This window comes from Paroedura picta, chromosome 3 (assembly GCF_049243985.1).
Source record: "Paroedura picta isolate Pp20150507F chromosome 3, Ppicta_v3.0, whole genome shotgun sequence".
In the NCBI taxonomy this organism is placed as follows: Eukaryota; Metazoa; Chordata; class Lepidosauria; order Squamata; family Gekkonidae; genus Paroedura; species Paroedura picta.
In genome coordinates this window covers 146,619,630-146,646,955 of record NC_135371.1, presented here as the reverse complement: position 1 = coordinate 146,646,955, position 27,326 = coordinate 146,619,630, and the positions used below count along the sequence as shown (strand labels likewise).

The window sequence follows — 27,326 nt, the reverse complement described above, 5'->3', positions numbered from 1 at the left end:
AGGAGCTCTTCCAAGTGGCAACCCTAAGCCCAGATTTAGATAAGATTCTTGCTAAGGCCCCTGGGGCATTGCACCTTCCCACACACAGCTGTTTGTTCCAGCACAACACCTGCCCAGGCCCCCAGCCTATGACCGATTTTAAGTTAGGAATATGGGGCTGGTTTGTTGCTGCCATAGGGGTTTTTAATGGGTGTTTTAATGGGTCAGTATTGTATTTTTATTGGGGGTTTTAGTGTGACCCACCATGATCCAGCTTTATATCACACTATTGGCAAAAAATAGTGAAGACTTGAAAAGACTGCTGGAGGTTAGAGCAGAACTACTAAAGCAAAATCATTGCTGAATATTATGAAGACAAAAGTAATGATGACTAGGCAATTACACAACTTTAAGACTGAGAATTAAGAAACTGCAGTTATTCAAGATTTTGTATTCCTTGGATCCATCATCAACCAAAAGGAAAACTGCAACAAAGAAATCAGAAGACGACTCAGACTGTGCCAACTTGCCATTGAGTCACAGAAAGTTTCCTTTTGTTGGCTAACATTAATCTTGCAGCTTCACAATCTTTGGCCAAATTATTGTCAGTTATAATATCTTCGAGACACTTTTCTGCTAAGTATTAATGTAACAATTTTCCAGTTTTACTAGTGGCATAATTTTCTTTTATCTTCATCTTGCAATTGTTATTGATATTTGCATTGTGGTTTTATGGTACGGCTCAAGAACACTGGTGATAGGAGCTTTATTGTTAATAAAGGAATCCGTGGGTTCCAGAACAAGTCAAGCCTGAACTCTCCCTAGAAGCTAAAATGACTAAGCCGAAGCTATTGTGCTTTGACAACATGATAAGATGACAAATGTCACGGGAAAGACAACAGTGCTAGGAAAAGTTGAAGGCAAGAAAAAGACCCCAAAATATAAATTTACCCAACCAAGGAAGTCACGGCTTTCAGTTTGCAAGACCAGATAGGATGTTTTACAACAAGACATTTTGGAGGTCATGAATTCATACAGCTGCTATAAGAAGCAACTTGATGACAGATAGCACACACAGACATCAGTACTCAGTTCAATTGTAATGAGTCATTCATCTATGACAACAGAATCAATAACAGATGGATCCTGAGACCATCTACCACCAGTTCAGAACATTTGTAGAGTGTCCTGCAGTGTGCCTTGAATTAGACCTGTCAGTTTACTTTCTAAGTGATAAGCAAGTACAGTTTCAAGTGGGCAGCTGTGTTGGTCTAAAGCAGCAGAACAAAGTTTGAGTCCAGTGGCACCTTTAAGACCAACAAAGTTGTATTCTTGTGCAAGCACACTTCTTCAGATACAGTGAAACAGAATTTCCCCAGCCATTACAGATTGGGGTGGGGGTGTCTTTGCCAGGAAGGACTAGTTAGAGTCAAGATGCATAAATAACTGGGCGATTATAGTCGAGATTGGATTAAGGGGGTTCATAAGGTCTGTGAATGACAATAAGTTAACATACAAAGACAGGAGTTAACAAATGTGAGGAGTCTAGGTGTATGTAGCAGCAAAATTGGTGTCTGAGTTTATTTATCAAATACTGCTTTTTACAAACAGCTGGACTAGACCCCTCATAAAAATCCAAAAACAAACTAAGCAAGATTGTAACAGAATTACCCCTGCACATTCAAGAAGAAATCCTTTCAGACAGAATCTTGACCACCTGGTCATCTTCTACCCAAAACAAAATACACAAACTCAACAACCCATTGTCTCAGGCATAGGCCCTATCACTACGGCCTATGGGGAGAATCTGGCTATATGGACCAATGGCAAGACAGGGCCAAAAAGACAATAACAGAACCACACCAGTGTTCACATACTTCTCTCAACTCAAAACATTTCAATACATTATCAGGGAGGGACTTACAACCTCTACTGAATAATGACAGTTCTTTTTCACAAATACTGGGGAGACCTTTCATGTGCACACACAGCCCCTCAATCTCAAAGAACTCTTCACCCACATCTAATTTGAACAGATACACTGGTACAAGTGCTTGCAATAAATTAAGATGCCAGCTTTGCTGCCATGAACACCCAGGCAACACAATCACTGGACCTAACAGCATAAACTATACCATCTCTGGCTTATTCACATGCTCATCTTCCAACGTGGTAAAGGTAAAGGTATCCCCTGTGCAAGCACCGAGTCATGTCTGACCCTTGGGGTGACGCCCTCTAGTATTTTCATGGCAAACTCAATAACGGGGTGGTTTGCCAGTGCCTTCCCCAGACCGTTTATGCACTGGAGGTTTCATGCTGGGCTACAGGCTGGAGTTTTAGTCGTGGCAGGTTGCCTCACCTCTTCCTGCACCCACATGGGGGAGCATTTGGCCTGATGAACCTCATCCACCCCCTATCTGTCCTCCTGATAGGTGGGTAGGGCAGTGAAGTTCCCAGTGCATAAACGGTCCCAGTCATTACCGTTTACCCCCCAGCAAGCTGGGTAACACTGTATAAGCCATTAAATGCCCACAATGCCCTTCAATTCTCTACATAGGGCAAACAAGTCAAACGCTCCACCAAAGGATAAATAGACACAAATCTGACATAAAGAATCACAAGACTGAGAAACCTATAGCAGAACACTTAAGCCTTCCTGGGCATTCAATAGGTGACCACAAAGTAGCAAAGGAATTTCAGGAACAGACTTGAAAGGGGAATGGCTGAGTTGCAAGATATTACAACACTCAAAACAATGGAATCTCCAGGACTTGACAGGGACATAGGTTTCTTTTCTCACTATATATGTCAACCTCATTCAGCACTAACATCTGCATTCTTAACAATCCCCCAGAAGGGCAATATATCCACCTAATAATTTTATTTCTTATTTGGATTGGAATAATAGATTAGAATAATAGAATGTACTGAATAGTAGAATGAAATATAATTTGGAATGCTAGATTGGAATGCATTTTTATGGGATCAGGGGAGATACTTTTAGCTGTATTTATTGCTCAGTTACTTACACATCTTGGCTCTAATTAGCCCTTCTGGGCAACTAATGTGCCCCCCCCATGTAACTTTTGAGAAAATCTGTTTCAATATAACTGAAGGAGTTTGCATCTATGTATGCTGAGTCTTTCAGTACTCATTTATACCCAAAATTGAACTTTATTATCTTGGAGATGCCACTGGACTCAAACTTTGGCCTCACCTCTGTTTGTCAGCTCTTGTATTTGTATACTAATGTATTGCAATTCACAGATCTTATTCACTGCCTTAATCCAATCTCAGCTATAATCTCTCTGTTACTTAAATATCTTGACTCTAGATAACCCTAGATAGCAACTAACCCTCCCTCTTCCTATATGTAATGGTTAATAAAATTCTGAAGAAGTGTGCATGCCCAGAACGTTCATACTTTGAATAAAACTTTATTGGTCTTAAATATGCCCTGGACTGAAACTTTGTTAAGAATTTAACTCTCTGGTCTCAGGACAAGATAGTTGCCAACACAGCTTTTCACTTGTAGGAATGTTTCACACTTGGGTGGTGACTGATGGGGCCAGCAACAAATGGTAAAGTGAAAGCCATTAATCACCAACATAGACAAGGAATGATCATATCTAGAATGGAGGGATAATGGAGCTTGACTGTGAACTGACCATGCATGGAGAAATGACAGCAGAGTCCACTTCAAGCCAATTTGAATGGGGGGGAGGATGTTGTGTTCATTCCTTGAAGCCCATGACAGCTTCTATTGCCATTTATTTGCCTCCAATTACTTATTATTTGCCCTAGCATGGGGATGGTCCAGGTTAGCCCAATGTTCTGGGTTGGCACTGGGTATGATTTGCATGGGAGACCACTAAGGAATTTCGGGTTTGCAATGCAGAGATAGGCAATGACAAACCACTTCAGAACATCTGCCTTTAGAATCCTACAGGGTTGCCATGAGGTGTGATTTAACAGCCCTTTTTAGCTGCTCATAGTTTTTATCTAGATCCTTGTATCAGTTTTATTCCCACCTTGTCCATCTAATTTTGCCATTTTCTATGCAGTTTTAAAGAGCCTCTTGTGGCACAGATTGGTAAGGCAGCAGATTAAGGCACTAACATAGACAGTTTTATTTCTCCTATGTTTTTGTGAACTACAACTGAATTCGAGGGGAATGATTGGCTGTTATAGCAAAGAATTATCATATGGCTGTATTTGGATGTTGTTGCACAGTTTACTAATTTAACAGAATTAACTATTGCTTTATATTCCCACGGTCATGATGGAAGTTCATAGTCTGAGGAAGAGTGCTTGCACTTGAAAGTTCACGCCTTGAATACATCTTTGTTGGTCTTAAAGGTGCCACTGGACTGTGATTTTGTTGTGCTACTTCAGACCAATACGGGTACCCACTTGAATTTATCTTTGTTAAGAAAGTTAAGGATAGTTTAGATCAGTGGCCCCCAACCTTTTTATCACTGGGGACCGGTCAATGCTTGACAATTTTACTGAGGCCCGGGGGAGGGGGTAGTCTTTTGCCGAGGGATGTTGCCGCCGCCTGAGCCCCTGCTCCACTTGCTTTCCTGCCGGCGCCCCTGACTTCCCACCACCCGCTGGAGGGCGCTGCCAGCAGCAGCTGCACAGTGCCACACCGAGGGGGAGCCCCAGCCCTGGCAGACGCTGGAGAGCAGCAAAGGTGAGCCGGCGGCAGAGTGGCAGGGCAGCCTCTGAGGCCGCAGCCAGGGAGGTGAACGAAGAGGAGCTGCGGCCCGGTACCGAACGATCCACGGACTGGTACCAGTACCGGTTCCCGGACCGGGGGTTGGGGACCACTGGTTTAGATATTGGTTAGCTACAAGTCTGGGCTGGAGATTGATTTTAAAAATATAGTCTATTTTCTGTAACACTTAAGTTTTAAGACATCTTCTAGGGTTATTCTTTCAGGGCTGCTGCGCCCTCTAATGCTCATTGTACAGATTTGCAACTGGACAGCATTAACTCTCCCTGGATCTGAAACAACTTAGGTTTACCACTTTGGTTCTCCAGTCACTATCATACCTGATATAGAGCAAAATCCAACAATTATAGTGTGTTTGAAATGTGTGAGGTGAAGGGGCAATTTAAAATTAAGTGAAATATAAATTCCAGGCTCTGGTTGGACAACCCATCTGGACCACGTCAAAAATTCATGGGCCCTTGCAGTCCCAGAGCATTTCCCAGCAGTCCGTACTAGCCTGAAATCCCCACTAATGTGAAACCCTTGGGAATTCTCGGAGTTGGTGATCCTTCTTGAGATTCCTGTTCTTTTCTGGGTTTGATTCTAATTTAACTTGACTCCATTTCCGCACTGGAGGCTTCATGCGGGGCTGCAGGCTGGAGTTTGAGCTGGGGCAGGCTGTCATGCCTCCTCTTGTTCTGGCCCGGCGCACCTCATCTGCCCCAGATTTGTGCTCCCCCACAAAGTTCCCAGTGCAGAAACGGTCCATGTCACCTGTACTGCATGGCCCTACTACACCCCCCCCCCCCAAAAAAAAAATCTTCTACATAAAAGTCCCGGTGAGAAGCCGCCGCATTGCACCTGAAACATAATTCACGAAAGTTTAAGCTTGAATAAAATGTGTTCGTCTTTAAAGGAACCTCCTGCTGTTTTTCTCTTCTTTGCAGAAGACTAATTGCAATCCTATCGAGAGAGACTGTAGTCTAACCCTTGGGCTTACATTAAAATAACTTCCCTAGGACAATGCAGCAACATTGAGAATCTCTCTCTCTTTCTCCACCCCCGTTTTGTTTTTTAACCCCCGTCACCTCCGGTGTATTTCGAGCGCTAAGCTATGACGCAAACTAACATGTACCTGCCGCCTTCCTCGCACTCCCTACTGGGATTTGTAGTCCTTAATCTAGGCACGGAGGCGGGCGGACTTGGATGAATGGACTCGCTTTCCCATGATGCTGGTCGGAAAGGCCCGGTTGTGTTGTGGCCGGAATAAGCGCCACTAAGATGGCGGCGATTGTGGGAAGCGAGTGAGCGGCGCTGACGTCCAGAAACGTTTCAGGTGAGGTGTCTCCCCCGCATTCCTTGGTACTGTGGGCGAGCACTGGGAGACACGGGTTGGTAACAGGTGGGGGCAACAATTTCGGGTCAGACAGAAACCTGGGGCGAGGAGGCTCCGATTGTATCCGCTCTGTTTGCCCTCGTCAATTTTTGCTAGGACTCAGCTCTGGCATCTGTTCCATATATATGCAATTAACATAAGACTAGTAGAGAACGTGTCTGAGCAAGTGCAGAGGACAATTACCTCTTGGCTGGGCGACTAAGAATCCCCACGCATTAAGAATTAGGGGCATGTTTGAGTCGAAGGGTCCGGTCCCGTCCCCGTCCCCCCCCCCCGTGTCCTCTCGAAAAAATCTCAGGGTTGGATGCAGATCTCTTGAGCGCCATTCGACTAATGGAAGGAGAGTGAGGCACGAGTTTGCTCAGATGGCCCTGGTGACCCTGATTTGCCAGAAACATGACTTACAAATCTTATAAGTAGATAAATTCCTAAATTTGGTTTTGAGCGGTTGAGGCTGTTACTTTATTTCCTGTGTAGGAAGTATAAACAATCACGTGTGTAGAGAGTGCAATGTGTAGTAAACCATGACTTTTAGAGGGCCGGTATACGGTACAACTGCAGACTAGAATTATAATGATCAAAGTGGCAAGTCTATAAACAAACCATATACATTCTTTATTGTTTCTGGAGGACAATAGTGGGGGAGTGGGAATTAGTGCTCTCGGGCAGGGGTAGTCAACCTGTGGTCCTCCAGATGTTCATGGACTACAATTCCCATGAGCCCCTGCCAGCAAATGCTGGCAGGAGCTCATGGGAATTGTAGTCCATGGACATCTGGAGGACCACAGGTTGACTACCCCTGCTCTAGGGCTATGCCTCTGCCGGCTCTGAACAGATGGCTAGCAAATCCTTCATGAGATACACTCTTCTTTCATGACATGAATTGTAAGGGTGGAGGGGAGAAGAAGAGGATGGCATACCTCAAGGGACTTATTTTGCCCTGGGAATCTACCATTGCTAATTTGTAGCTTTACAAACCCTGAAAATGGATTCTGGTATTGTAAAATAGCTGATGTGGCATTTATAGAGGAAGGACTTCAGTTTATCTACTGCAGTGGTCCCAGCATTGGTCCATGAACTACCCACCTTGTGTCAACAACGGCAGGAGTTTTCTCAGTAGTGGCCCCTTTCCTGTGCAACCGGCTGCCTGGAGAATTGAGTGACCTGCTGGACCTCTCTAGGTTCCACGGGACATGCAAGGCTGCTCATTTTGGGGCAATCTTGGGTGATCGTGATCCACCAGGCAGCTGGTATGCTTCAGCTGTGTCTTTATTATCGACACATCCTACCCTGCTTGATAGGAGGTAGATTATAATGGGGATAAAATTTTATTTGTTTTATATTTTAAAGATTAATTATTGTATATTTATATCATTTTTATTGGGTGCATTTTATATGCTGTTAGCCACCCTGAGTTCTGTTTTGGGGAAAGGTGGTGGGATATAAACTTGATAAATAAATAAATGTGTGATTCTGTTTCCTGTGACAGCTATTTTGTGACGCTGTCCACCATCCTGTATCAAAATCGCAAAAATGCCCAAAAACTCAAAAAGATCTGTGATCTATTAGGTTATATGTAGGAATTATTGAGATATTTTTACACAGAAAAGAATGTTTTGTTTTTGTTGTTTTCTGATGGGAATCTTTCCTTTTCCACAAATGAACATGCCTATCCTTATCAAGATGGCTGGGGAAACTGTTGAAAAGAGAGAGCGGGATTCTTCACCCATCAAAGAAGAGCGAAGACGCTCACGCTCACCAGATCGGGAACGTGACCGAGATCGCGATAGGAAAGGTTCCCCTATTGCCAAGGACAGGAAGCGACACCGTTCCCGTGAGAGGAGGAGAGGCAGTAGGTCAAGAACCCGATCCCGGTCCAAGTCAACAGAGAGGTAACGCTAGAGTGGTGTTATCCTGGTCATAGAAAGTAACTTGTCCGTCTGTTTGAAATCAGTCAGCGTTGAATCGTGAGGTAACTGTGAGTGGTGAACTTGATTTGCGATGGTGTGGTGGCAAAGGGGATCCGACAGTTTGGCACAGAAGTATAGTTGTAAGCCAAGCTAATTCAAACCCAGGTGGTGTGGTTTTGTGTTTTCTCATGGCTGCCCAGGTCATGTGTTACTATTGCATTTAACAACTATGGTTTGTTTCATTCCCATAAGATTCTTGCAGAGCTTTAGGGTGACATTGTGGATGTTTTGGTGTATATGCAGTTATATGCCTTAGACAGGATACATTCTGTGTTGTAAAAAGAAAGAAAATCTGTGCAAAAGTATTCCAAACAGTGTACTAATTTCTAATTTCTTAGATAGACTCTCACTACATCTAATTTCTTAGATCTGCTTAAATTATGCAGATATAAAATTTGTCTGGGTTGATTCCACATGAAGGAATTTTTCTGTGGCAGTCATGTTGCTAGTTGTGATTTTTGGTCAAATTACACTTGCAGTTGAGATTCCAGACAGCATGGGTTACTCTGCATTTTCATCATTGTTACCTGTGGTTTCTCTCTCATGCCAGATGTTCACTGCATCCCCCCACCTCACTGACCTCATAATTCTCTGCCTTCCCTTAAAAAAAAAGTGTATGCATAAGCACAGATCAAGAATATTGCAATTCTAAACAGCTTTTTAAAAATCCCTGCATTCTTTTGGTTGCAGTGCTAAACATGATGCTAGGACAGATCTCTGCCCAATCTTATTACCTAATATATTTTTCTTCTTGTTAATTGGGCTCTGCTGAAGTGCTGATCAAGACACTAGAGAGGATTCTTTCCCCTCCCTGTCTCCCTTTGGGCTTAATGTCAGTGCCGGGTGGAACAAGCCACTGGTACTGCAATGATACTGTTGCCTTGACACCTCCCCCCCCAGTTATCTCCTCCTCTTTTCCCTATATAGAATCATAGAGTTGGAAGGGACTTCCAGGGCCATCTAGTCCAATCCCTTGCACAGAGCAGTAACTCACAACTACCTGCCTACCCACAGTTCACTCTCCCATGCACGTACTGGTGCCATTTCCCCCTCCCCCTGGTTTTGATTTGCTGTACTCTAGCTAACTGCACTGTAATATTGCCTTGACATTATCTGATGCCCCCCCCAAAAAAAAAATAACCCATCCTTGGACAGGAATTTATTGTCCAAGGGAAGAAGGTATCTCTTTCCACTCAACCAAAAGGTATACCTTTTTTTGAAAACAAGAAAAAAAAATGTTCTGACATTTATGTGTCTTCTTTAGAGTGGAGATGGGGATTGGGGTTTTATTCTGCTACCAAAATGTAACATGCCTGTGTTCACATATGTATGTGTATATGGGAAGGTAGACTTCGTTTTTTAATTGCACCTGCTTATTCTTGCTTATGTTTTAGCCTGAATGACTTTTAACGTTTCTTTCAATAAAGCCTGTTTTTATTGACTTGTCCTCCTGCATGTGTGAGAGTCCCCACCCAGTTTTGGTCATTTATTCCAGGGTCCCAGGTGTGTGGACAGGGGAATCAAGATAAATCCATAAGCAAGAATTCCATCACTGTATGTAGCTGTGAAGAACTGTATCAATATTTCTATAGTGAAAAATGATTCCTCCAATTTTTCCAGTTGCATCCTTGGTCCTTTATTAACTTCTATACAAACCTCACGGTGTAGACCTTATCCATTCCATCCACCCAATGTGTCAGATAGATGTCTCCACTATTATATGCAGATGACACAGTTATTCTATCTTACACTGAAGCAGAGCTCAGAAGAGCCCTGTGAGCACTTATAGCATACTATACAGAACAGCATTTAGTAATCAATCTTTCAAAGTCCAAAATTCTTGATTTCTCTGAAAGGTTTATCAAACCCAGGTGGCAGGTGAATGGGCATGAGATCAAGCAAGTTCAAATGTTCAGATTTTTAGGTGTAGTGTTATGTCTAGCTCGTGTACAGCTCACCTTTCCCCTGTAACTGGATCTGCCCCAAAAGCCCCAGCTTATTTATGGCTCCCCAGCTTACATATGGGTCACAGACATGTCTATACAATGACTACCGTAAACTAAAAGCAATCCAGTCCAGATTCCTTGGATCCATATTTGGAGTACTTCATTTTGTACCCAATGCATTTCTTAGAGTTGGTTCTTATATGCCACTTTTCTCTATCCCGAAGGAGTCTCCGCCAGGTTTATGGTTGAGGCCGGTGCACCAGGGAGAGCAGGACCCCCCTGGGTCAATCTGTGGCGGGTTGTTGGTTACCACCCCTTCTCTTCCCCTTGGCAGAGAGTGTGTGAATTGGTATTTTAGTCTGCTGTCAGATACTTGGGTTATGTTCTAATTATATATTGTTTTATTGGGTTTTTTATTTGGGTTTTTATTGTTGTAACCTGCCACAAGCCCTTATAGGGAGTGGCGGGCTAAAAGTCTAAATAATAATAATAACAATAATAACAATAATAACAATAATAACAATAATAACAATAATAATAATAATAATAATAATAATAATAATAATACAAGAAGCAGGGTTGGTTCCACTAGAAGTATATGCCTGGTTTTAAGCTGCATGCTTCAGATTCAAGTCCTTCCTGTTCCCCCATTTCCGGATTAACTTATTTGTTTCAGACAGTTTTCCCTCAAGGTGGGTGAGAGCAATTGAGGACAAATTGGTTTCCTCTGTACAGCTTTACTGTATCTTGGTACTAAGGGGCCAGAATACTAAGATTATAGGACACGGCCGTTCACGTCGATAGATCACAGGCCCACTTTGCTCTGGCAGTGGAGAACTGTAACACTTTAGTTCTATCAAGCTACCTTTATACATTAGAATTCCTCCAGCAATGCAGAACCTTCAATCTGGCCCATTTTAATGCCCTCCAATCTGCCCTTCTTGAAGGGAGACATGTGCAACATCTTTGCCCGTGTCAGGCTGTACAGAATAGTTATTCTTAACCCAGTGTGTACTATGCGTTGATATGCTTGACTACTGATCTTAGATTGTAATAATAAACAATTGCTATTGGTGTCCTATTTGGGGGAGGCGGTTGCTGCCTGTCATGTGGCAGAAGTTAAGATATAGGTGGCAAGGTAACCTTGGGTGCAGCAGTTTGCAACTGTTTCTCAGGCATTGTGTATACTCACAACTTTTCTTACAAAAATGAAGACATTTATACTTTCAGATTCCATAAATATGTCAAAAGTTATGATGTTAAATCAGAATATGTTTAGTTTTAATAGGGAAGTAAATGCTACCTATATTTCAGGTTTTTCCACCCATCTCCCCATAGTGTATGTTTTTGTGGCTTCAAAATTTCAGGAAATTTTACATCTCTGTATAGTTTCATCTACAAGGAATCATGTTCCCAATCAGTCTTTTTTTGCAAGGTGTTTCAGAGATGAAGCAGGTGCTGGTTAGATGCTAATTTGCAAGCTAATACCTGCAATCCTGGTGACTAGGCATCCACTTTAAATAAAAACCCCTGAGATTCTTAGGAGCAAAAATGTTTCAAAAGGAAATTCAGCATTTCTGTTGTGCTATCAGAGAAGTGTGGAAACATGTTTCCTTGATGACATTCAGTGGGCCTTTCTGCTATAATTTTAAGCTTCAGTGGGTTTCGGTAGATAAACTCTATATGATGATGTTGAGGGAATGGACTTTTTGAACTAGATGGTGTAATTGGATAGCCAACTGAATTATTTTATGCTGGTCTTTAATCAGTATGCATTGAATTATGCATGCCATTTCTTTGTCCATTTGTAGGGAACGGCGGTATAAAGAGAGGGAACGAGACAAAGAACGGGAGCGCAACAAGAAGGACCGGGAGCGAGACAAAGATGGGCACCGAAGAGACAAGGACAGGAAACGTTCCAGGTAAAATACTATTCTCTTGTAGGGAGTGCAATGGATGAGGCAGCCGGAAGGAGTTGTTACTCAGATTACTGGGTATGTGAAGGCTCTGTGACTAGCAAGCACATCCCCTTGCTAGCACAGAGAAAATACATTAATTAATGTATTATATTTCTATACCGCCCTCCCATAAGGCTCAGGGCAATTTACATAAAACATGGAGATATATGTTGAATCATGATAACAATAATAACAATAATCATAACAGTAGGTTTCAAGTTAACAACACATTTACAACAATTTATAATACAGTGATAACTTTTATAACTTCTAACATGAACCCTTAGGGAGGTCGGTTTGGATTCAGATCATTACTCAGCCATTTGAGGGCTAACATCCATATCCTGGCGTCAGCTCATATCCCAGCACATGATCGGCTGTGTCAAACTCTGCTGACAGATCTAATAGTACAAGCAGCACTGACCCTCCTCGGTCCAGCTGGCAGCAGAGGTAGTCTGTTAGGGCGACTGGCACTGTTTCTACCCTATGGCCAGGCTGGAAGCCCAACTGGAATGGGTCAAGGGCTGAAGTTGCAGGGCCCGCAAGACGGAGCTCTTCCGCCAGGTTTATGGTTGAGGCCGGCACACTAGGAAGAGCTGGACTCCCTTGGGTCAATCTTAGGTGAGATATTGATCAATGACCCCTGCCCCCTTGGAGGAGAGTGGGTGAGTTTGGTATTAGTCCGCCATCTTGGACATCATTGGAACTGTGTGGTATTTGATTTATAATTTTATTAGGGTTTTTTACTGTAGTGTTGTAATTTATTGGGGGTTTTATTGTTGTAACTCACCACCAGCCACTGGGAGTGGCAGGATAGAAATCTAATAAATAAATATAAATAAATAAGTTTTCTCCAGGAATGTTGCTATTAGGTCCGCAGCAGCCCCTTCAACCAATTACCTCATAAATGCTAAGTGTGAGATGGGGTAGTAGTTGTCAGGCTTCTGAGGGTCCAGTTTTTTTCAGCAACGGGCGCACCACTGCCTCTTAATCTTCTTGTTTGCATTAAATGTATAAAAAATGTTCCCTTAGTCTTCCTTGTTTGCATTAAATGTATCAAAAATGTTCCCTTGGAGAAATTTGGAAGTTAGATACGTAGGTATCCATGATGGGGCACTTGACATAATTGGAGAAGGGCAATATTTATTTATTTATTTGATTTACTAGAAAATAAGGCCGCTGTAGTGTGAATACAGCAGGCGCTAGGGAAGCTGGGCAGTTGGTGGCGTAGGTTGTGTGGGTTCACCGGGCGGACCCAACGACTGGAGGAGCGTTCCAGCCAGTGGGCGTCCTACCTGGAGGCGGCGTCGATGGCAGGAGCTCCAAGGGCGGCCGGCAAGGTTGTTGCTCCGGGTGAGCGGGGTGGCTGGTTGCGGTGGGCTGGTGCAGGGCTGCGGCCGTGGCCGGGAGGTGCCATGTTTTGAAGCGCGGCTGCTGGCGGCGGCAGGAAGGCGTTGCGGCGGCGGGATGGCAACGGGCGCGTCCGTTGGGCCCTCCTGGGCGTCGGGGTGGGCGGCAAGTGGCGTGGGTGACAGGGCCGGAGGTAATGGTGGCGGCGGCTTGCAGGATGCGGGTGAAGTCGGGGGGGCAGATCGGGAGCCGCTTCGTGCCTCCCGCAGCATCAGGGTGGCGGGAGAAGGTGGCCGGCGACGTCGTTCCCGCGGCAATGCCCATGGTCCCCGAGGGTGGGAAAGGAGCAGGGACGCCGCGTCTTCGACACGGAGTCCCTGCTCCTTTCCAAAGATGGAGAAGTGGGGGGGCCGGAGGACTTGCAGAGTCCCCGGCTGACCAGGCGAGGCCGGGCCAAGCTGCCAATGGGGAGCCGCTCAAAGCACGGCTCCCCATTGGTGGCTTGGCCCTGGATGGACACACGGAGGGCCCAATCAGGAGCCGCTTCACGGCTCCTGATTGGGCCCTCCGAGTTTTTATCCCGGACAGGGCCCGCCCTAACTCTTCCCCGACAGCCCTTACTCTTTTATTTAATCCGCTCCACAGGAGCGGATTAAAGATATGCTCCCCTTCTGGCAGAGCTGGCTCAGGGCAGTATACAACATTATATATAGCACAATAATACAAAATGGAAATTAATAACAATTTAAAACATTTTAAACGTATTAGATCGTTAAAATCACATCTGTAATTAGCAGCAGCTTCAGTTATAGCATTGATTCTAGTACAGTCCCTTTCCATGGGTCTAATTCCAGACTGAGATGTTGTTCTGGGGGGTGGTTTTGTAGATGTTATAGGATCCTGTGCCCAACCTAAAGCTTGGCGGCAGAGCTCCATCTTGCAGGCCCTATTGAACTGTGCCAGTTTCCATCAGGGCCCAGATCTCCTCCTGGAGCTCATTCCACCAAGTGGTTTCCTATCCAGTTATTAAAATATGGGACAAACTTCTGGAGTCAGACTGTTTGTGATTGTTGTGGAGATCTGGATTGGTCGCTGTCAGGCAGGAGGCTCCAAGGTCCTTGGGGAAAATGGCATCCAATTGGCTCCCTTTTAGGATTAAGTAGCCTGCAGCCTTTCATTGAGATAAAGTAACGTGGAGTGTTGGGGAGAGCTGTGCTGATGGGCTGCTTGCGTCACTTCTGACACTCTCTTCCCTCTTGAACAGAAGCATCTCTCCAGGTCGCAACAAGGACTCCAAATCCAGGAAAGACCGAGATTCTCGCAAAGATGAAGAGGATGATGCAGGGGGCAAGAGGGAAAAGGTGCTGCAAATACTATCAGGGGCTACAGTACTTGCCCTCTTCCTTGTCTCAAGAACCAAATGACAGCTGAGCTGAATGAGCTGATCTTCTCCGTTACCCAGACTGCTTAGATCCTAGTTGTGTATCCAGGAGATCTAGGAATTGTCTGGCAGGAAGGCAAGGGACATTTGGAGGTGGTTTGCCATTGTCTGCCTCTGCGCCATGATCTCTAGTGTTCTTTGGAGGAACTACCATCCAAATCCTTGGATGTCTCCCATACACATACTAGCCAGGGTCAGCCATATTTATCTTTCAGGCTCTGATGGGATTGAGCTTTCCTGGGCTATCCAGGTTAGAGGAATGAGAGTAGCTGATGTATTTTAGAAGTGTTTTCTCTGAGTCTCTCAGGTGGGGTCTTGTTTCTTGGTTACGAAGTCTCAATGCCATTTTGCAATTATTTTCTCAGCCATCTTTATGTTCTTATTGGCATTGTGCATCTAGGAAGTGTACATGGTGAGCTGAACGGAGAGAACTTCTTGCTATTGCCTGCATGGGGAAAGCTGCACAGATTCCCTGTCGGCCTTGCTGCTCTGGAATTCTGTGGCATTGTTTGTGAGGTAGCAGTTTGTGAATTTAGAGGACTTCTCTAGGATCCTGATCAGCATCTCTTTTACTTGCAGGCACAGCCATTGTCCCTGGAGGAGCTGCTGGCTAAGAAAAAAGCCGAGGAAGAGGCTGAAGCCAAGGTGAGTATGTGAGGCCAGCTAGCATGTGCAGCAGCTGCAGCAAGAAGACGACCAAATATGCACACTCCATTCGGCACTTTTCCTAACGGAGACAAAGAAAGTACACTTGTAGCCTTACTAGCTCATGCTTATTTCTTGCAGCCCAAGTTCCTTTCCAAGGCTGAACGAGAAGCTGAGGCCTTGAAGCGCCGGCAGCAGGAGGTGGAGGAACGGCAGCGGCTGCTGGAGGATGAGAGGAAGAAAAGAAAGCAATTCCAAGAGATGGGCAGGAAGATGCTGGGTAAGGCTTCCTTTCCTTCCCAGCTAGAATGATTTTTGTGAATTCCTTGGGAGACATGGATGTCCCACTTCCCTGACAATTTGCTCTTTTATATCCTTGCAGAGGACCCCCAGGAGAGAGAGCGGAGGGAACGGAGGGAACGGATGGAACGGGAGACCAATGGCAATGAAGATGAGGAAGGGCGGCAGAAGATCCGCGAAGAGAAAGATAAGAGCAAGGAACTGCATGCCATCAAGGTAAAGGTTACCAGACTGGGCAAAGTGCCAGGCCTCCATGGAGATCCACAGGTCCATGGAGATGAATGGAGATCCACAGGTTAAAGCAGGAAAGCTGGGATTGGAGGGTGTCTTGGATGTACATCTGATTGGATGGGTCTCCACTTAAAAATCTGGGCCAAGATGCACTAGGATGTTGTAGTAGAGTGAAGTTATCGCAACTTGGCCATCACTAATCTATGTTGGAATCAGTTTTAAAATGCCTCAGCAAGCATCCAGATCACGATTTGACATATCATGAAAAAGACAGATTTATGATTGGGCATCATAATTGAGCCCCATATATGTGCAAGATCAGTCTAATGTGTTCCAATGGTGTTAGCCCATTGGTTTCAGCATGGAGGAAAACCATTCTGGGAATCTAGTCATAATATGTGGATTACATGATCAGCACCTATTTTACCCTGACACTTCTGCAATGTAATGGCTAGCCTGTTGGCAGTCTTAAGGCTGGTCTATTACAGTGAATTTCCTGTGGTCTTCCTGAATATTTTTGGAATGCATGGCTAAAGAGGAAAGTCTGTTGCAGCTCTCAGAACAGCAGGAGCATCTCCTTAGAACCAACAGCTTCCTACTTTAGGACACAGGACTCCAAAGTAGTGCTCAGATCTGCTGGGAAAAAGTCCAGGACTGTAACAAGTTATCCTGCTATTTATGGTAAGGGTGAGCAGAAGCTCTGCTCAAGAAAGTTACAGTATCACACACCCCTTTTTTCTGGAATAACAGCTGTGCCAGTGATAGAGAAAAAAAGGATTTTTTTTCTTGGAACTTCTCACTAAAACCAAAAATCTCAGAATACACAGTAAACTTAGTTTCCTGGCATGTTTTTTTTTCAGTACCTTCACCAGTTGTTATTTAAGGTAGCCTTTCTTAACTTTTTTACCATTGAGAAACCCCTGAAACATTCTCCAGGCTTCAAGAAACTCGAAAAGTGGTGCCAGAATATAATTGGAAAACATAGCTGTGTACATGCCCACCCAGGGCCCCTCCTCTTGTCACTATCACCAGGCCCATCATTGGTCGTTTTGGTAGGGGGGGGGGGTCAGCATTACCATATATGGTCATATCATCCAATAACAAATTGCTTGAGAAAGCCTGCTCTAAGGAAACACAAGATACTACTCCATTCCTGCCTTTCCACAGACCCCTAAGCCCCACATGCCTAACTAAAGATGTCTGGGACCTTTTTTTCCTAACTGGTAAAGCCTCACAACCCAACTATTCTTCTGGTAGATGTCCTTGTTTCTTTGTTGCTATCTGATACAATGACAGAGTTTCCCTTCACCTAACTCACTCCCACCCACGCACCCCCGAAAAACGTCACAGCCTCTCACTGACTGAAAGCACTCATTATCTGCCTATGCCCACACACACATAAGCAGGGATTTGCTGGGGTGCCTGGAGGGCGGACCTAGAGGCCATCCATGATTTGGTTAAGGGGATCCTCAGTTTACAAGGCCTTGGTCAGGTAGGGTTTTTTCAGAAATGCTCGTATAGGTATGAAAAGAGACTTGAGACAAACACAAAACAAGTGAAGCAGACTGAGAGATAGTGCTGGGTAGTGGCTGTGAGTCTGAGGTTTTTGGATGGTGTTAGCTGTCTTGAGTTACAATTTGAGAGAGAATGAATAAGGAACAGACATTGTTCCCTTGTTGTCCCCTTCTTCCCTTGCCAGGAACGATACTTGGGTGGAGTCAAAAAGCGGAGGCGCACCCGGCACTTGAATGACCGCAAGTTTGTATTTGAGTGGGATGCCTCAGAGGACACTTCCATTGACTATAATCCATTGTGAGTATCACTTTGGGAAGGAGATCCAGAAAGGAGCCAGTTGTTTCAAAGTCTTTGTTCCACAGCATGGGGGAGAGATGTTCATGCTTACATAATTTCTCCAGGGAAGATCTAAATGCCCAATATCCTTATTGAGGTGTGATGCAAAAGAACCAGGAGATGCCAGGCTCCCTGAGGAGAAGATCACTCAAAGTCTATGATTTGGCATTTTTAAAAGTGATGTGCAGATTTATAAACACTGTTTTTCATTAATGCTTTATTTGAGTTGGACAGTTTATTAGTTATCAACTTCTTTTGTTCTACTTTCTTTGATTAGGGAGGGGCCTAAATCAGAACTGTCTACCTTGCTAATATTCTAGGTGCCAATGTCAACTGAGACAGAGTCCTCCTGGCTCACCTTACTGTGTATCTTTTTAAAGTCAATTAATTTTTAAGTCTTATGCAGTCTTTCAGTTTGTGGGCTTAAAGCTTGTTATTTGTTTGTTTTTTAATAAAAAAGAGTGCTTGAGATTCAGAGCAGTTTGTCAGGTTCTCGAACTCTCTCATGGCTGTTGGACTCTCTGTTCCTCAGGTACAAGGAGCGACACCAGGTTCAGCTGCTGGGGCGCGGTTTCATTGCTGGCATCGATTTAAAGCAGCAGAAACGGGAACAGTCCCGCTTCTATGGAGACCTGATGGAGAAGCGGCGCACGCTAGAGGAAAAAGAGCAAGAAGAGTAAGTTACAAAGCGGACAGGAAAGAACGACTCCGATGGGGTTTACAACTCATGCGGATAGTAAGGTTCACCTGACATCCGTGTGGTTTTTCTGGAATTGCTGTACTGTGGAAGTGTTCCCTGCTGTCTGTCTTAGTTCACTGCAGACCAGCAACCAACACTCTGAATGCTCATTATGAGAAAAAAAGTTCTGCATATTACTAACATGCACAGGCTTTATGTGAATTGTTGGGTTTATTAGCCTCATGTGCCTTCTCAGTACCCAGCAAGAAAGGCATAAATTACTTGCCAGGATAAGGGCGTTAATATGAACCCCTGCAAAATATTGCAGTAATGGGAGGTGATGGGGAAATCGGAGGACAATAATACTTAATCAAGCATCCGTTCTTTGCTTATGGAAATCCCAGCCGTTCTTTTCTTTTGTTGCTATTCAAACCAGACACCTTCACAATGATAAGGCCTGGAAATTTGCAGCTGGGTGTGTGTGTGTGTGTGTGTGTGAATATACTAAATATCCTGGTAGTCAACTCCCATTTACCTATGAAAGGACATATGCAGGAAATCTGCAATTATGTTCTTGAAAAAAAACCATAATTGCAGATTTCCTGCATATTTCCTTTCATAGGTAAGTAGAAAAAACCCTGTGTTGGCTTGCTGCCTATTCATCCAAGGGTTTTGGCCCCTGGAATCACTGCCACTGACTCTTCTGACTTCTCCACGTGTGGTTTTCCCGCTGCACAGGGCACGTCTGCGCAAGCTGCGTAAAAAGGAGGCCAAGCAGCGCTGGGATGATCGTCACTGGTCTCAAAAGAAACTGGATGAGATGACTGACAGAGACTGGCGAATCTTCCGGGAGGATTACAGCATCACAACCAAGGGAGGCAAGATCCCCAACCCCATCCGCTCCTGGAAGGACTCCTCGCTGCCCCCTCACATCTTGGAGGTTATCGACAAATGCGGCTACAAGGTGAGGCCAAGTCATTAATCCCCTGTTGTGCAGTCTGACTTACTGCATAAATATTTGAGTCGGGGAAGGTCAAGAATCAGGGCTTTGGGGTGATCGAACCGGGTCTTGCAAGGACATATTGTCTAGTGGATGCGGGGATGGCTCAGAGCCAGAGATTACTGCATTTTGTTACGGTCTCCTTGAACTCCCTAGAACTCTCCAGAAGTTCAGCCCCATTCTCACAAGTTTTGTCCCTTGGTCTACACAGGAACCTACTCCTATCCAGCGTCAAGCCATCCCTATTGGTCTGCAGAACCGTGATATCATTGGTGTGGCCGAGACTGGCAGTGGTAAAACTGCTGCCTTCCTTATCCCACTCCTGGTATGGATCACCACCCTGCCCAAGATTGACAGGTAATGGGACAGTTGTGTGTCGACAGGGCATTCAGGTAGCCTGAGGGATGTCTTAGAGATGAGGATAGGCTCCCTCTGACAAAGTTTGGTCATGTGGACTGGCCAAGCTTAAACTTGAACCTGGGTCTTATTCATATTCTTCATTGTTGCATTGGGTGAGAGTCAATGCATGTTCTTATCCAAAACTTGTGAGCAAGGCTTCCACAGGGTAGCATTGACTGAGGAGAGCCCACAGCCATGGAATAACCTTTCTGGATCATACCAAGGTTGGTCTGGTTAGCTAAGCTAGCAAGCAGAGTATGATGCAGAGAGCCATCCACTAGGCTCTTTTATATGCTCTGCGGGGACCATATGGAGAGTATCTTGCTTTATTCTGACCCAAGTCAGTATTTGCCTTGAAAAAACCCTGGTTCATTTGGAACCCACTGACTTAATTGGGCCTGCATCCCAGGGGGTGCCCTGGTCAGAAGCCTCCACTTGTACAAACCCTCACTGCCACTGCTGTTCTTCAAATGAGTAGCCGTGTTGGTCTGAAGTAGCACCTTTAAGACCAGACCCTGAGGAAGAGTGCTTGCACTCGAAAGCTCACACCTTGAATAAATCTTTGTTGGTCTTAAACAGAGGGTAGTCAAATCGCGGCCCTCCAGATGTCCATGGACTACAATTCCCATGAGCCCCTGCCTGCCAATGCCTCTTGTGGCGCAGGGTGGTAAGGCAGCCGAATGCTGGCAGGGGCTCATGGGAATTGTAGTTCATGGACATCTGGAGAGCCACAGTTTGACTACCTCTGGTCTTAAAGGTGTTACTGGACTGCTGTTCTTGTTAGCTAGATCCTAGTCACAGCCACACACATGTCCCTGAGTGTCTGAAGTCACCCCTTAATTTTATGAGTACTAGAAGTTCTTTGGGTGGGAACCTGGGGGAGTCTCTTAGGATACAAAGGGAACAGTTCCACTTTATTTCACTGATCCTGATTCCGTATCAGCGGTGCTGCTGTGGGTTGCCACTGGTGTGTTGCTGTGGAGCACCATGCCCCACTGCTTCCTCTGTTACCATGCGGGACCGATTTCGATGGCAGACCCTGCCAGCCTGAGATTTCTGTGTCCCCGTGACACAGCTGGGGTGAAAAACTTTTGGTGTGCAGGGGCAGAGCAGGATTTAAAATAAAAATCTACAGTTTTTTAAAGCCCCATTCAGCCCTGTGGTGCTGCAAATCGCCACGGAGCCAAATGAAGCATTTCTTGTCTCTGCCAGGATACCGTAGGCTCTTCCCTGTCCTGGCTTGGAATGGCTGCCAATGGTGCCTGCAGGCAAAAAGGGAACGCGGGGCAACGGAGGGCCTAAAGCGGGGCAGGGCTGAGAGGGTGCCAGGCCAGTGATGATGTCCTGTGGATGCAGGGATACAAGTGCCTTTTTTGCCTGTGTGGAATTAGTCTGAGAACTGGCATGCGCTTTTTTTCCATTTCAGGATTGAGGAGTCAGATCAGGGCCCCTATGCCATCATCCTGGCCCCAACCCGTGAATTGGCTCAGCAGATTGAGGAAGAGACTATCAAATTTGGAAAGCCTCTGGGAATCCGCACAGTGGCTGTTATTGGTGGCATCTCTCGTGAGGACCAAGGCTTCCGACTGCGCATGGGCTGTGAGGTAAGGGAGGGGCGATTGACCTCAAATATTGCTCCTTTTCCAGGCACAAAAGCCGACCTCGTATATTGACAGTGCACTGCAGGAATGGTAAATTTTAACCCTCATTGTCTTTTACTTCATAAGCAGTTTTCTGCTTAGGTAGGGTTGCATCAAATGTGGTTGCTTTATGGGTAGGATAAGGGAAGAGTACTAGACTGTGGTTGCAAGGGCGAACACAAGTTCATTTCGGCCGCACTAACCCTGTTACTTCCATCCAAACGCTGCAGATTGTTATTGCCACTCCTGGCCGTCTCATTGACGTGCTGGAGAACCGTTACCTGGTGCTGAGTCGCTGCACCTACGTGGTATTGGATGAGGCCGACCGCATGATCGACATGGGCTTTGAGCCTGATGTGCAGAAGATCTTAGAACACATGCCTGTCACCAACCAGAAGCCCGACACTGATGAGGCTGAGGACCCTGAGAAGATGCTGGCCAATTTTGAATCGGGCAAACACAAATACCGACAGGTCAGTGGGGCTCTGAGCACTTCCTGTCCGGCACTTTAGCCTGTAGAAAGGAAAGTTCCTGGGTTCAAGTTGACTGGCACTTTTCTTAATCCAAGCTGGTCAAGTCATTATGTGATTAATATTTGAATGGGTGGCCTGTGGGGGAGGTTACTTTTATAACTCAGAACTTGGGTTTTCAGGAAGCCGATTCCAGAGCTGTGAATTGTATTCACTAATAAAGAAGAAGTTAAGAGGAAGCTTGATGGAAATTATTCTGTCCTTTGGAAAGAGGAGAAATGAGTTCTTTGAATCATAGTTTAATTGAGAAAGAGGAAAGCAGAACAAAGATAAAATTAAAGTTGGCCACATTTGGGGCAGAAAAGAAAAATCGTTGCTTAGGCACTGGGACATAAAATGGTGGGATAATTGGCACATGGAGAATAAGGATTTCCAGAAAGAAAAACTGGATTTTTCTTTTAAATGAATATGTCTTTCTTAACCAGATATAGGTATGGACACTGTGTCTGGTAATAGTTGGAGGGAATTTCCTGAGCAGGCATTCCCTACAAGGCCTGCTATAAGCGTATATGCTACTTCTCCACCTACCTGAGATCCTGGGGAGCTCCCCAGTGGGAGGAGAGAGAGGGCCAACTGTCATTTTGTTTTTGCCTCCCTGGCAGACGGTGATGTTCACGGCCACTATGCCACCTGCCGTGGAGCGTCTGGCCCGCAGTTACTTGCGCCGACCGGCCGTGGTCTACATTGGCTCAGCTGGGAAACCACACGAGCGCGTGGAGCAGAAAGTCTTCCTCATGTCAGAATCGGAGAAGAGGTACTGATTGACTAGGCAGCTTCATATGGGAGGTTTTGCTAGTTCAGGCATGGCAGTGGGGTAGGGGAGTGCTTTGGGAGATGTAATGGAGTAGTAGAGGTTCAACTTGGATTAGCTTCTATGAACAGGGCTGCACTCAAATGTGTTCTGTCCTTAAAGGTAAAGGTATCCCCTGTGCAAGCACCGAGTCATGTCTGACCCTTGGGTGACGCCCTCTAGCGTTTTCATGGCAGACTCAATACGGGGTGGTTTGCCAGTGCCTTCCCCAGTCATTACCATTTACCCCCCAGCAAGCTGGGTACTCATTTTACCGACCTCGGAAGGATGGAAGGCTGAGTCAATCTTGAGCCGGCTGCTGGGATCAAACTCCCAGCCTCATGGTCAGAGCTTCAAATAGCCTGTCGGCTGCCTTACCACCCTGCGCCACAAGAGGCTTAGGCAGTTGTAAACCTAGCATGGTGTCATGAGCTTCTTTTGCATTCTTCCAGCGTTTGTGGCATAAGCGTAGCCCTGGTTATAGAATAGAACTCCCAGCCCAACCGAGGATAACCTGAATGGGATCCGTGGGATGGGCTTCCTGTGCTTCTCTTTCAAATTCCTTATGGCCCAGAATATGTAACTGTTCCCAAATCATGCTAAGAGGAGCCGTATTATCGAGAAAAATGAACTACTGATGGCGTGGACAGCATGAAGAGCAGCAAGGCTGTGGGTGCGAGGGGCTGGAGGATAAGCAGAACAGTGTTGGCATGATGTCCTTCACATGAATGGACACCGTGGCAGGTGGCTCAGAAATGCAGATGGGCCACAGAATGCAGCTCATCCTAGGCCTCCCTCTCCCTGATTCATTTAAGGATGGTGCTATGGCAAATGGAAGTTTCAGGCAACCTTTTGATTTGGGGTGCTGGGTATCGCCTCTGCTTTTTTCTGAACGGTGGAGCATTAAATTATCCCAAAGGGCATAGGAAAGATGAGGAAAGTCTTTTGTTTGGGGTGAGGAATCATTCCTTCTAGGAATAAGTGGGGAACATCTCTACTTAAGGGACATCATCCCTGGTGCCTACGTATTTGCTTACTCCTTGTCTTCCTTCCTCTCCCTGTACAGGAAGAAATTGCTGGCTATTTTGGAGCAAGGCTTTGACCCACCTATTATTATCTTTGTCAACCAAAAGAAGGGCTGTGATGTACTGGCCAAATCTCTGGAGAAGATGGGGGTAAGTGGTGGTCCCTCATAGCCAGATGAAATGCAGAGTTGTTTATGGAAGTACTGAAGGCCTTTGTAGGGTTTACCTTCCCATCTTTTGAAGCATCTAAATGCCATGAATACAATCCCTGCTGCATGCTAAGGAGCTGTCTTTATCCCCCCCATGCACACACAGTAAACAGCTTATTTATTTTTATTTTTGGATTGATATCCTGCCCCTCTCAGCAATGCTGGCTCATGATGGGCTACAGCTAGAATGGCAAGTACAGCAGTTGAGCTCATAGCATAGGGGTGGCCAAACTGGCAGCAGTGGCTCATGGTAATTGTATTCCATGGACCTCTGGAGAGCCCCAGTTTGGTGAACCTGGTCATAGCAGCTGCTGGTTCTGCATAGCTCTGTCTGCAGAAGCCTGCATTTGGGAGCCCTAGTGCTCCTTGCCAGTACTTAGCTTGGCAGTTTTCCCTTTGGCATCCCGTGAAGTAATCAGCTTGGTTTGTCTTGCGAGAGTAGCACTAGGGTGCTTGAGAATGGTAGACTGCTCTGCTGCGTTGTGTCTGGTTGAAATTCCTGATGAACTTTGCCCTTGGAAAGAACTCCAGTTAGCCTGTGCCTGCCTAACTCCCATCCCACCCAGCTATGTCCCAATTTAATTTGTCACCCTCCCTGTTTCTACAGTACAATGCCTGCACACTGCACGGTGGCAAAGGTCAGGAGCAGCGAGAGTTCGCACTCTCCAACTTGAAGGCTGGTGCCAAGGACATTCTGGTGGCGACAGATGTGGCTGGGCGTGGTATCGACATCCAGGACGTGTCCATGGTGGTGAACTATGACATGGCTAAGAACATAGAAGGTGAGACGATATCCTTAGACATCTCTGTTGCCTTGGAAATCTTTTAGGCATCCCCACCCTCCTTTCTACGAGACATAGCTCTGGTAGTTCTTACTGCTGAATTGATGTTTAGAAATGAGATGGGATGCTTAATGCTTGCTGCTAGCTGCTCAGCTAAATTGTTTGCCTCTGTTAGATCTCAGTGATTTGGATTACCAAAGAACAGAGAGATCTGTTCTCTCTCTTTCTCTCTCTCTCAAGAACACATGCACACGCCGTTTCAGCCAAGTTGGCCATGGACTATCCACTCTCATTTGTGACATGTGAATAATACAGATTTACCTTGCTAGAGTGATAATTCATGATTACTGACATTGTACATGAAATGGTTTGAACGCTGACAAATCTGGTGAAGACATCGGTGGCTATAACCTATTCTATGCAACTGTTACATGGTGGCTAAATTCTGTCTGTATCTGGCACTTGATGGCCCTTAGCTGCTGCAGTGTCCCACAGCAAAGGTAGCTATGGTGTGTGTCTTTGTCCCTCATTCTGCTCTCCTTCCGTCCTTGCAGATTATATCCATCGTATTGGTCGAACGGGAAGAGCCGGCAAGAGTGGTGTGGCTATCTCATTCGTCACCAAGGAGGACTCTGCTGTCTTCTATGACCTCAAGCAGGCCATCCTTGAGAGCCCAGTATCCTCCTGCCCACCAGAACTGGCCAACCACCCTGATGCCCAGCACAAGCCAGGAACCATCCTCACCAAGAAGCGGCGGGAGGAGACGATCTTTGCCTGAGTCTGGTAGAAATGCCACGACAACAGGCTCTCTGACTGTGGTGATGGGAGGAGCTCCCTCCTTCATGTCCTGGAGCGTAAGCCAGATTGACTGTGAAGCGGTCCTTCGGTCCCACAACCCTCGCCCTCACAAAGGCAGTGGTTTGCATTCCTCTTCTACAAAGGAGCTCACGCTTCCCCTTGTGCTGCTGACCAAACAGTGGGGAGCTGCAGCTGAGGGGGAGAGGGGGGGAGACGTATTGTCTCAAATTCTAATCTCTTCACTTTGTTATTGTCGGATCCAATGTTTAGATTTTCCTCCGGGCGAACTTCTTTCATCCTTGAGTTAAGAAGCTGAACTCAAGCTCTGGCCAGCCCTCTTACCTTCTTTGCTGCCACTGTGCGTTCAGCCCCAATGACTGTGCGCTAGGCTGCGGCATTTGTTCTGCCCCTTTCTCCCCTGTACTATAACTGAGAGCAACTGCTGCAGGTCCTAAGCACTGCAAGTGCTCTTCATGTGATCCAGGGAACACTTCACCCTCCCCTAATTCCAGACTGCTGGGTTTCGGCCTGATAGTCTTCTGGGGAGGTGTGTATGCGTGCCGAAAGCTGGTTTATCCAGTAGAAATGGGGATAGGAGGTTAACATATAGAAAGGCTCTCTCATATTTTTTAATGATGATTAAAACTATAAAACTATGAAATGTTGCTCAGGCCTTTTGTCACGAACAAGGACAGGCACTCAAGCTCAGGCAGTGAGGTGGTCTTGTGAAATGCTGTGCGACTGCTGTCTTTAGACTCCAGCAGCGGACTTTTAAAAACTAAGAAGACCACACCCAAAAGAAGCAAGAAAAGTTGGGCTTTGAGTGTGCGGGTGAGAAAAAAGCAGCAGCATGTCTTGGAAGTGTGACAAAGTGTGTGTGGGGGAAATAAAAGAGCAGCTTATTTTTGTTGTTATTGTTGTTTTAAAAATCTATATTCAGATCCTCTATGCCTGGAGTTTCTCATTTTTCCAGTGCCAAGCCCAGGGAATGGCAGAATTCAGGCTATAAAACTGCTCCTTGCTGATGCTCACACCCTCCTCTGCAGTGGTGAAGAATGCAAGTATCACTTGGGAAAAGTAGCCCTTCTTTGGGGTTACTTCCCACTGGGTGGCTTGTAACTGCTACACTGACCAAGGTGTAAAATCAGTGTCCACCTCATGTCAGGTCTGATGGACGAGGGCTTTTTAAATGGACGTTTTCCTCCCGTGTATCATTCTAGAGCATGTCCTATAATCCTCTGTCTTGGTGTGCTTCTGCCTGGTCTGCAGGCGCTGCTGACCTGGTCTGACTATGGTAGAGCCATGTGGGCAGCCTTCCCTGGCCCCAGTCTGCTACCTGGCCACTCACATTGTAACCAGATTGGGCCAGGGTGGAACATGTGCTACGTGTGAGAAAAGATCTATGGGCCTCTATTGGGGAGAAAATTAAGCAAATACAAATTTCTATCAGAAAATCAGTGGGCTACTTAGGATCGTCTTGAGTGACCTTAGCCACCGGGCAGGTAGGGCAGCCATCCCAGTCCCTGCACTCCCCCTCCCCCATGAACTACCCTGGCCTCCTGCTGCAGGCAAGGATGGCAATAGGCTCTCAGCACCAGGAACATGGTGGTCAGTGGGTCACCCAGCTTGTTAGGCACCTAGTGGGACTCAAGCACGGGGTACTGTGGGATTATGGGGCTCCCCTTTGAGC

General features: G+C 45.8%; 1 protein-coding gene and 1 long non-coding RNA gene across 2 annotated transcripts in view; one reads left to right on the top strand and one right to left on the bottom strand.

The window, feature by feature from the left end:
• Positions 1-5,880, bottom strand: part of LOC143833098 (uncharacterized) — a 28,027-nt gene extending 22,147 nt beyond the window's left edge. Inside the window, exon 1 of the long non-coding RNA XR_013229525.1 lies at positions 5,832-5,880. This is a non-coding gene — a long non-coding RNA (uncharacterized LOC143833098). The remainder of the gene's footprint in view (positions 1-5,831) is intronic.
• Positions 5,881-5,893: 13 nt separating this feature from the next.
• Positions 5,894-26,584, top strand: DDX23 (DEAD-box helicase 23). The gene is made up of 17 exons (XM_077328487.1): positions 5,894-6,032; positions 7,776-7,984; positions 11,820-11,930; positions 14,581-14,677; positions 15,337-15,402; positions 15,544-15,682; positions 15,785-15,918; positions 17,633-17,745; positions 18,317-18,460; positions 19,202-19,427; positions 19,675-19,820; positions 21,289-21,466; positions 21,733-21,975; positions 22,635-22,786; positions 23,889-23,997; positions 24,664-24,838; positions 25,393-26,584. The coding sequence occupies exons 2-17, from the start codon at positions 7,776-7,778 to the stop codon at positions 25,614-25,616; spliced, it is 2,466 nt and encodes an 821-aa protein (XP_077184602.1). The 5' UTR covers positions 5,894-6,032; the 3' UTR covers positions 25,617-26,584.
• The last annotated feature ends 742 nt before the right edge of the window (positions 26,585-27,326 follow it).